Source organism: Parasteatoda tepidariorum, chromosome 2 (assembly GCF_982258835.1).
Source record: "Parasteatoda tepidariorum strain Cologne lab strain chromosome 2, Ptep-v5.0, whole genome shotgun sequence".
NCBI lineage: Eukaryota > Metazoa > Arthropoda > Arachnida > Araneae > Theridiidae > Parasteatoda > Parasteatoda tepidariorum.
Window position 1 is genome coordinate 79,070,675 of NC_141756.1, and position 11,826 is coordinate 79,082,500.

At 27.4% G+C, this 11,826-nt stretch overlaps 1 protein-coding gene across 2 annotated transcripts; it reads left to right on the forward strand.

Annotated features, from left to right (window-relative positions):
- Positions 1-54: 54 nt before the first annotated feature.
- LOC107446368 (sulfotransferase 1B1) lies at positions 55-7,951 on the forward strand. 2 transcript variants are annotated; one of them, XM_043055996.3, is made up of 2 exons: positions 55-1,069; positions 6,832-7,951. In XM_043055996.3, the coding sequence occupies exon 2, from the start codon at positions 6,840-6,842 to the stop codon at positions 7,743-7,745; it is 906 nt and encodes a 301-aa protein (XP_042911930.2). In that variant the 5' UTR covers positions 55-1,069; positions 6,832-6,839; the 3' UTR covers positions 7,746-7,951. The 2 variants fall into 2 exon arrangements, with proteins under 2 accessions (XP_042911930.2, XP_042911929.2); XM_043055995.3 differs by having other exon boundaries at positions 60-919.
- Positions 7,952-11,826: the final 3,875 nt, after the last annotated feature.

Below are 11,826 nucleotides of genomic sequence, written 5' to 3' on the forward strand. Positions count from 1 at the left end.
CGCTCACTGACCGTAGCCAGGCATGCTTGACTTCGGTGATCTGCTGGGAACCGTGTCTTTACGATCAGTCCACTGCGGGACTTTAATTGCTGGCAGAGTTCAGTGCGTAGTGGAAAATGCTAAGCAAGCATAATGAAAAAGTCCTCGCTGAACTTACAAGAATTTTCATTAAGCAAGAAAAATAATGACTGAACTTAGACATCGCATAACATTATAAAAGAAAACAATCCTCGAGAGTATTCTATTTTCCATAACATGAGGTAACTTAAATTCACTCCTTACAGTCATGAAAATCTCACCAAATCTAATCTCGATTTGTCATATATATATACAAGCATATTTATCAATCAATCAAAAAATAACATTTGCATAATGAGGGTAGAAAACGTAATGCACTTAAAATTAATAATATGTAAATTTTGTCTTTAAATTATTTTTAAATGTTCTAACTCCCTCTTTCAGTGGTTTTTCGAACTTAAGATTTCTGACTCGCCGTCTGACTGTGATTTCTAACTTGTGACTTCTTCTTACTCGAACCTTGTTCTTTGAAATTACTAGTCTGACAGTTTTCAAATCAAACGGAAATGTACTTTTGTAGGCGATTCATTTTGACCCTGAAATTATATCATCGGATATTTTTATCTGATAATAATAAAGAATGCACGACAGGATGGAAGTCAAGATGAAATTGATTATGCAATTCAAAAGGCAACTTCGTTATCATTTTTTTTGTGTGTGTGGTCTTTTCTTTTGAGTTTACCAGTTTGATCTGATAGCTGATATCACCGATTGCAGTGAAAATTATTTATCAGAAACGATTTGCGTTTTTATCTGATTTTAAAGCATAATACCGTCTAACTTCAAAAACAATTCTATTTTCACTTTTCAGAGATAATTCACACTAGTCTAATTCATAAATGTAAGTACACAATTTACGCTCTAGTTAAGATTTTATTTATCTTCTTTTAAAATCACGATTTGAATAATACGTATTTTTGATTGTGTTTTGTCAATTTTAAGATAGTTTTCAACTAATTAAAACTATCTGCACGCAGACTAACTTGCTCAGGTATGTTATATACGAGTGTACATACATATATTCATACTATATATCATAGTATTTAAAAGTATAATTTTTCTTTTTAAAATTACTATCAAATATGATTCATTTCAAAAATTTGTTATCATAAACTGTATAAGCTTTAATTTCACATAGAAAATTGTTTGCCTTGTTACACTGAATAAGAGAACGGGCAAAAAAAAATGTTTTTTAAAAAGCTTATTTCCGTCAATAATTGGAAAACACCAGGAATTTTATTCTTAAAACCATTTTAGATACTTAATATTTTTTTTAAAAATAAATATTACAGGTGAATAATTATCTTTTTTTAAAAAACGTATTATTCAAATTCACGCGATTATGACTATAAAAAATATGCTAAAAAAATAATAATTTTTTATTATAATGGAATTCTAGAAATGCTTATAAACAATTTTGGGGAATATTTTTGTAAAAACTAAATTTTTCACGATGTCTTAGTCAAATAATTTATAAGTAACTTAATCTGAAATGTGAAACGCTTTTAAAAATTAGGAAAATGGTAATTAAAGTCGCGCTATTCAAATGCTATGTCTCGCTATTTAAATATAAAGTCGACCAGATATGGTCGCTCATGCGCAATAGATACATCAGATCTATCATTTGAAAAGCTTAACTAATTGTAGCTTCTGCTGCCATCTATACATAAAAATAAGTATTATATATATATATATATATAATGTTGCATTTTCTTTTCCATGTTAGAAAATTTCTAAATGAATTTAGAATGCTTCACATTAGCAAATGCATAGTGAATCCTATTATGATATATAATTGCTGTCGTATTTTTAAGTAAATTATCTTGCTCTTAGAAAAATAATAAATGACCTAAAATCATTTATACAGTGTAAAATATCTTATTCTCTTTCTTAGTTTAAAATACTTTAGGCGTCTGCTTAGATTTTGGCAAAAACATTTCGTTAGAAAAAACACAAAGCTTTTGCAAAAATAAAAAAAAACACTTTTGCATTATATTTTTAAGATAGAAGTAAAGGAAATCTATAAATGAAATTTTGGTTAAAAAATTAAAAAATAAATTTAAAAGAAAATACATGCGCATATGATATTATTTCATAATTATTATTATCAATTTTTTAATAACTATAAATGACTTGAAATTTCAGTTAAGTATTTCATTTTAAATTGTCTTGGTTTTGGATTTTGCTTTTTGCTTTAGATTTTGTTTTGGCTTCTTTATTGTTTGGATATCATATTAATCCTATTACTAGGAGAAAAAAAAATAAATGCAAGGGAGATTCCTCGTACACTGTTAAAACTTTCGTTCGAAAAATTATGGTAAAATAACAGGCAGCAGCTTGTCCATCCTATTAACCGTAAACTTTACAGTGAAGAACATTTTTTACCTTTATGGTTTTTTGTCCATTTACCACTAACATGGTTTCAGAACCCTAAAAAAGAAATTTAACTGGATATTGGAGTTAATTTAGAAGTATACGGTCCTGGCATCTATGCATGAATGAGAGTATCGTATTTCAATAGCCCAGGGTCACAAATTTGAGAGTGCGGGACCCTCTTCATAAGGAAGGGAGTCGAAGAAACATGGTAATGTCAACGTTTTTTTTAAAATTAGGCTATTGAGTACTGGCTTTCGGAGATCTCTTAGAGAAAGCATGGTGGACCTGATTTTTCAATAACTAATGCAGAGAACTTAAACTAGAGATTGAATTTTTGGAAAAATTTGCAAAATTCGTTAAAAAATATCTTTGTTTAAATATAGGTCGTTTCACTCTAAATTTTAAAAATTTCAATAAGAGTGGAGCATAAGCTTCTAAAATTTATATCAATCGACTTAAAGAAGTGCTTTTTTGCTCCTTCTCAGTAAAAGCCTTCCTTATCAATGAAGCTTTCTATGGCTCTCTGTCCTAAATCTTTCCTCAAAATGAACTTACTTATTTACTCAACATGGACAAATGGAAAAAAATATTTTTGACATAATATAATAATAAATAAACTTATGTTTAAAAATTGAATTTTTTAAATTTCAAAATACATTTAATCCTTTGATTAACGCATGACAAATACTGCTGTATATTTATTTTTTTCATTTAGTCAAGTAATTATCTCCGTATACCAAAAATTCGTAAGTGCCACCGCCGCTGTTTGTAGTGTTTAGCTTAATGTTATATTTTATTTTATTGAACAGAAACTATGAGATTTATATATTTGAAATTACTAAGGTGTGCAGAAAGATGTAATGAGAGAACAATGGAATAAAAAAATAACATTTGATAATTATTTTGAGAATTATTAAGTGTTTGTGGTAAACTTGTACTCAAAAAATACCATACAAGTCGCTCTAAAGCCGGCTTGTTCAGACGTTGTAATTATAAAAGTATTATGGACTGGTCAAATATTGTTTTTATCCTGCTTTTTCTTTCGGTGAAAAATTTTGTATTGAGAGCTGGAGTTTCAGTACTCAATGATTTATATATATGTTTGGCAAATAAATCAAAATTTCAAAAACAACGCCTTTGTGTTTTGATATATACTATTATTTACCTCTCATAAAATCTCTGATAACATCTTGCTAATTTTAAACAAAATCACATCACTTATTTAGGGCGATTTCTCTCTATATTGAAAAACTCAAGGGCTAACGTCGCCGCTATTTTCATTTTGTTTTGTTCGCAAAAGCTATGACTTAGAAACGTGTAGTTAAAAAGATGTATAAAAATGTTTAAAAAGTGTAGAAATACAAAATTTTAAATTTTACACTTAGTGAATTATTTACTGTTAAATCGGAAGTAAAAAATATCACGTGAACTTTTCTGTGATTCATAGAAATGCATTTGCAGAGTTGGAATTTGACGTAATGAAAGGTCATTTTCCATTTGCGCAAATTTGTTTCGAAATTCTAATCTAATGTAATTTTTAATGAAAAATACTAAGTTTGTACGATATAGTTGATAATCTGTATCGTACATATAATGCATATATACTGTAAAAAATAATTCAGGATTAAATTATGGTTTAAAGTATCAGCACTTTGGGCGCATGATCCGAGAAATATCTTTAACTGTAAAATCATTTTAACCCATAAAATATTGTACCCTAATTTTTACAACAATCTCTATATATATTTCTCTTACACGGCGCAAAAAAAAGCCTCATTACAACTCTCCGAATGGCAACGCTAGGAAATCGACCAATGATAGTCGTTAAAAATGTCACATGCCAAATCTAGCTAAGGTGGCTCAACATATAGCGCCCTTAAAAACTGAAACTGAAATAACCAGAGAGAGCATTCTCACCAAATGCCAGCTATCACACTATCAGCTGCAGCAATCTCATACTATTAAGCTAGGCAGTAGTGAGTAGTCTTTGTCGATAGATCTCTATTTTAGTATTTTGTTGAAAGCGCATTTTTTAACGAATTTATATATTACAAATTTATTTAAGATTAATTACAGACAAAATTTTAACTTTTTAAAAGAGATATCAGTTTTAGAAATTTTATCTTAAGATTTTATACTATAGCACATTTCTAATAGGTTTAACGAATTACACGTCATTTATTTGAATTCAAATTTATTTTAATGACTTAGTATTTACTAAAAAGATGTAATTTTTTTTAAAAAAAAAGTTGTTTTATGGATTTGAATGATTGTTTTGAATTCTTAGAATCTTGTGCATTTGCAATGTAACTAAGTTAGTAGCGAGCTTGGTTTGCGAAGCAATTTTCGGGGATTGGCGAGTGTTATCAAGCAGCGGGCGCAGTCCACTAGTAATTATTTAATTAGAGTGATTTTACTGTAATTACTGAAAAATTACGGTATATGAATTTTTCTGTTTCTAAACATAGAATCTATGCCAAGAATTAAAACTCTATTTTAAGATAAGAAATGACCAAACGAGGTATGGGATGAAGTCAAGTGGTTAGAATAAAGAGGCCACTCATTGTACATTAAAATGGCAATTATTACCAATTACCTATTATTATCTGATTATGTTTCATTTCTGATTATTCATATTAGATAATCATTAAGTTTCATTTTAAAGAACAAAAATATACCTCAGACACTAATTTCAATGTTTCTTTTCGAAATTTAAACCTCCCTGAAAAAATCTTATTGTTCTTATCAAAGGAAAACAAAGTTTTATGCAAATGTTTGGATCGATTTTTAGTCCAGCAGCGTAAAATTTCTTAAAATTTACTTAATAACGCTAATTAGGGGTTAAAAAGGAATTTAATTTCTTAGAGGAAAATTAATAAACTTGTCAAGAATAGGAAATTCCAAACATCAATGTTAAAAGCAATGTTTTTTTTCTTCTTCTTTTAAACTATTTTCAAATAAGACTCAGAAGAAAAATATGATGCTTACACTCTAATTTCTATTAGAATAAAATTTCTTGTTCGTGAATACGATTTGAAATTCAAGAGAAGTTCCATAGTTTTCTCTCTTTTGTAAATCTTTCTCTATTTTATGTGATAAGAATAATTGTCAATTATTATCGAAAGTTTTTTCTATCATAACAACTAACAAAATAGATGTAACAGTTTTAGAAGTGGGAAAAGACTGAAATAGAATCTTAAAACGAATTTCAAAAACTTTCAACACTCTAAATTTTGTATAATTATAACAATACCTATTTCTTTTCTTTTTTTTAAATAATAATTTAAAAATATTTCAAATAATTTTTTTATAACTTTAAATAATTTTTTAACAACTTTCAATTTTAAATAATTTATCTTGACAACTAGCAAAATAGATGTAACAGTTTTAGAAGTAGGAAAAGACTGAAATAGAAACCTAAAACTAATTTCAATAACCTTCCACAATCTAAATTTTGTATAATTATAATAATACCTATTTCTTTTTTTTTCTTTTTTTAAATATTAATTTTTTATCAATTTTATCTAACTTTTTTGTTAAATTCCAATTCTTTAAATTTATATTTCTTTATTTAATTAAAGTTTATTTAAAGAAAGAAAGAAATTGTAAAAAAAGGCGCCAAATATGATAGAAATAATGATGAACAAACATTTGTTTAATCAATGCTGCAGTTCTTTCTTTTTCACATTTTCATTAAAATGGTTTTCATTGAATGGATATATATGTATTATAATGTAAATTTTTCCTGAAAGGAATGTTAGTTATCGTATTTTTACATTGTAAGAGTACGCTGTATATTGTATTTTATTCTCCGTTTATTTTGTAAAAGCATTTTTACACTAATTTTTATCACTCATCCTTAATTATTAGTTAGTAAACTATTTTACCACTCGTTACCTTAATTTCAAAAATGATTTGGAATGATACATGATAGCACTAAAATATAGATTTAAGGAGAGTGTATGACTAAAAATTAATTCAAGAAATGAAATCGGCTACAGTAATAATGTATACAGAAAACCTAAAATTCTCTATGAAAATGGGAATGAGTGTGAGTGAGCTGTGATTTAAAAAAGATTCTATTTTATTCGTTAACTCTATTTTAATAAGATTTCTTGTAAAAAAAAAATTAAAGCATTAAATTTATTTTTTTATACACGAAATAACTACCAACTCACCCTTCGATTTTTTTAGAGCTAACTATCAACAGCATTTTTTCCATTTCGGATGCATATCATGAGTCGAAACAAAGCACTTCTTTTTAATTTTTTTCCACTGCTAATAGTTTTTTCACAGATTTCATTAGTTTTTTTTTGTTCACACATCTTTTTTATCCATTAAAAAAAAAACTTATCACATTTGTTCTTTTCCTTTTAGAATTCACAATGGCTGTCGAACCAACCGAGGAATCTTTTGAAAGAACTGACATTTTTATGGTCAGAGGCGTTCCATTTGCCATGCATTTTAAAAAAGAGATCATAGAAGGTATTTTTGATTTCATGCCAGCGGATGACGATATCATCATAGCCACTTATCCCAAGACAGGCACGACGTGGATGCAGTACATCGTCCTGCAAATAATGACCAGATCGGAAAGCTTTCCGTCTTTCAATGACATGCTGGAGAAAGTCGTTCCATTCCTCGAAATGTCCGGCGTCTCTGCCGTCGAAGCAATGACTACAAAACCTCGCATTTACAAGCACCACTTGCCATACAGCGCTGTCAAGAAAAATCCAAAGACTAAAATAATTTATGTTTATCGGAAACCCGATGATGCGCTGGTATCTTTTTACCACATGATGAAAAGTTTGAACGAAAAGCTTGATTTTGACGAACATTTCAACAATTTCGTGACTGGCACCATCTCGTACGGGCGATATTTCGAGCACATTTTGTCCTATTTGGAACACATGGAAGATGGGAACATTTTGTTTGTTTCGTACGAGGAGTTGCAAATTCACAGGAAAGAAGAAATATTACGAATCGCTAAGTTTTTGGGTGAAGAACATCACGATGCGTTAATCAATGATGAGTCCATTTTGAATAAAATAATTGAAAAAACTAGTTTTGATTACATGAAGAAAAATTTGAAATTTACTGTCCCCAAAGATCCGAAAGAAGATTTACTTTCCAAGAAAGACGTTCCTAAAAAGGACATGAATTTCTTCAGGAAAGGCATCATTGGGGATGGAAAGAACACCTTGACAAAAGAACAGCTTGATCAACTCAAATCTGTTGCTGAAGAAGTAATGAAAGGAACGGCAATACTAGCAGAATGGTATAACCACTAAATTTAAAATCAATTGTTTTTAGAAAATAATGTACTTTACATTTTTTCGCGATTTTTGTGTCATAATGTTGGATTTCATTTAATATTGATAAAACTAGAGGTATTATTTGTAAATTGGAAGCACTGTTTTGAGAATAAGTGATGGAATTTATAACATTTTTGCATATTGTGACTACAAAGTGTATCGAATAAATAGTTTGCAAAGAATGGAAAGATTCTTTAATTGATAAATATTATTATCTAGTTTCTGAAAAGTTTTGTTGAATTTGAAAATTTAATGATTCTTTTCCTTTTTTAAACATAATTCAACGCAACAAAATGCTCAGTTTTGACCATGGCCATGAATATATATTTTTAAATCCTTGAAAGAAAAAAATAAGAAAGAAAGTCATAACACTTGCTAGCTAGGGAGGACACAAATTATTATTTAAGTGAGAATAAACAGCACCATTTTCAAACTCTGGCGAATTATTACTGAAGTCAATAAATCGAATCAAAACAAAGGAGGTTTTAAAGTCATCTAATAGCACTTAATTTAAAGGTTCGTAGCGAAAAGGAACATACATTTAATCTTTCCAAACAATCTATACGATACAATAAATACAATCTATCATTTAAATAAATGAAGTTATTTTTGATAATTTTCATAATTATTTTTTAACACGAGCTTCGTGTTTACTTTAAAACCTTTTTTTTTCTTTTTTTCTCATTCAAACAACACCTAAAATTTATATAGTGTATTATAAGGAGTATTCGTTAGGGCGTTCACATACATCAGAGAACTTCAATTAGTTTTTTTTAAATTTTGTGTCCTTTTCCAACTATTAATGTAAAATTATATTACTCAAAAAAGCTCCTTCTGAATAGTATCAAACGAATAATAACAATTTGAGAAACAATTCTGTGCATTTGAGTGCTTGAATGTATATGATAATCGGAAGCATTGTGTGATTAAAACAAACCAACAAAATTTACTTCATGATAACTTTAATTATTTTAGTCTACTTCTAGCATCCTTGTAAGTCCTGTCACCTTTAAACCTTACTTTCATGAAAACCGACTTTTTTAACCCACTTTACTAGATTATAAGTACTGGAAATGGATAGACATTTTGAAATTTTTTAGTGAAAAATAGTTTTAAACTATTAAATATGTGGAAAAAGTCGATTGAAAAATTAAAAAATAAAATAAAAAAGTAAGAAAAAAGGGGAATTTTTTGCAGCGCGTGGGTACGATTAAAGAAAACATTTGTATTTATCTTTAAACAGTTTTTTTTGTTGCTAAAAATATTCATGTTTTCATGCATGTTTTTTGCTACTTTTTACAGTGTTTTTTTAAACCTAATTTATTGCGAAAACAATATGCACATAAAAAAACTTTTGTTTTAGATTAATTCTTATCTAATCTTTGTAAAATTCTTATCTAACCTTTTTTATAAAAATTTTATTCAAGCATTTTTCTTTTCTTTTAAATGTTTACTAATTCTGCAGGATAAACTTATTATTGGGAAACTTTTTCTCTTAGTTTAGTCAAATTTACGTCTTAAGAATTAATTTACAAGTTAACTTACATAATCGCATAAGTTACTAGATAACTTATTTATGCAGAAAGTTCCAAGATCGAATTTTTATATGGAAGGTTGCCTTACTTTATTAAATGTTCTGCAATGTCCGCGCAAACTCGCATTTGTAACGTATTTATTATCTCATAAGTATAAATTTTTGTAACACATCTGTTGAAGTCTTTGACTAGTTTTTATTTTTTATTTTTATGATTTTATTGATGATATGATCACTGATGTTATGATTATGATTTTAACTGAAATCAAAAGAGAAATACAAAATTTAAAAAGAATAGAAAAAGCAGTTTTTTCCCCCATACATTTTAAAATAAAATACATACGAATATCAACTTAAAAATCGGAAATCTTTGTAAAATTTCTAGAAATTAAACACATTTTATTAGCTTTTGACGTTTACAAAATTAATGAAAAATGTGTCCAATGAAAATTGCTTGAAATCATCAAAAATACACTATAAGAATTTCAGATTCTTCGGTTGCAGGAAATAATACCAATTCGTAGGGTTCACACCAGCATTGGAAATTTAGTGGTTCAATAGGACCACCTAGATATCCATTTAGTGGTCCAAAAAATTAATATGATCAACAAACTGGAGAAAAATCGAACTTTATAATTATATAATTCATGTTATGGTACACATCAAAAATTATTTATCGCCATACCCTAAAACTAATTAGACCCTATAACTAATACTATACACCCTAAAATTAATTAGGTTCATTAGCCCATAATAATCGAAGATTGGTAGTTATTAAAATCAAGTATGAAAAAGCTAAAATAATATTATTAAATAGATTCAACATAGAAGATTAAAATGCTGAGTCCAAATAAATAAATAAATGAAGAAAACGGAGAAAGTATAAGAACAGACAAAATATTATACTAAAAATTAATTATCAAAAAATTATAAAATTTTAAATAAAGTCAATTCTAAGAAAACAAAAAATATTATTTTATTAATGAACAATTTCATTGTCAGAACATGAAGGCAAAATCCTGCAAAATATGTAAATTTGAAACTTAAATTAATTTTATTTTTAAATAGACACTTTCTATTCCATTCCACGCATAGAGTATTAAAATTTTTCAACAAATATCTTTTAAGTGCATGGAATTTGAAAAAAAAATATTTCTCGTTACTATTTTGTGAACTGCAAAATTTTAAAACGACAAATTTGTCATCCTTGCGCATGATTTCAGAGATATTTGTAGAACATTTGGCGACAATTGTTGCCATGTCGCCCTATTGGCCTTAATCCTAGGAATTCGAAATAATATGTATGGATTATTTCGAGTGCTCTTAACCCTTTCAAGCAAATGGGACAGCGGTTTTTCTTTTATGTATACTTTATCTGACGCTCTAAATACAAGCAAAAATATATTTTGGCATTTTTAATTATAAAAAGCAGTCTCAATTTAAAAATCTATAAGATTATCGAAATTATGCTTGTGCTAAAACATAAACTCCAAAAAAAGTAATTTGAAAACTTTTTTTTTTATTCATAACCAAATCTTATCAATAATTGATTTTGTAAATTAAAAAAAATTGAATGATGAATAACTGTTTCCTTTAGATCTAAATAATTGCAAACAAGTGCAAATTTGAAAAATTATTGTATGAAGTGGATGTTTGAAAGTTTTTACTTTTAACGCAGAAAAAGCTGTATTTCCTAACATTAAATTAATATATATATATATATATATATATATATATATATATATATATATATATATATATATATATATATATATATATATATATATATATATATATATATATATATATATATATATATATATATATATATATATATATATATATATATATATATATATATATATATATATATATATTGATGTGATCTGATGCCCAGTTATAATCTAATGTGATTAAAATAGCTTTAAATGCAGCAGGTTATTTCTCTGGCATAATAATTTCAGTACTTTTCTACCGGCTAACAATTTCAGCCGAAATAATATGTTTTATTCATAAATTTCAGAGGTCATATTATGACATATATTTATAGAATACGACATATTACAATTTCGAGAATACAACATATTTGCCGCATATAATAATAGCACTTATATATTGCATATTATTCATATTTGATATCATTATCCTGTTCGGTGATAGAGTGTTATTTTAAGAGAAGATTTCTGCTTTGTGAAGAAGTTTAGTGAATCTTCACGCCAAAGATGGTAGCAATTACTTTGCACTAAAGTATAATGTAGGAAAACTCCATACATAACTCTTAGATCTATTTCATTTTACCCTCAACACAATATACAAATCCAATGGATTCCTTTCCACGTTAATTTACATGGAAATGACTTGGTAAATAGTCTTAAAAAAGAAGGCTTCATTCTCTCGCCTGCTTCGTCTATAAATCTAACGTATCTCAAAGAAACAATCTCAAATTAAGAAGGATTGGCTGAGACCTCCAACTCACTCCAGCTTAAATGGTTTAAAAAGTGGAATATTTCAAAATCATTTATT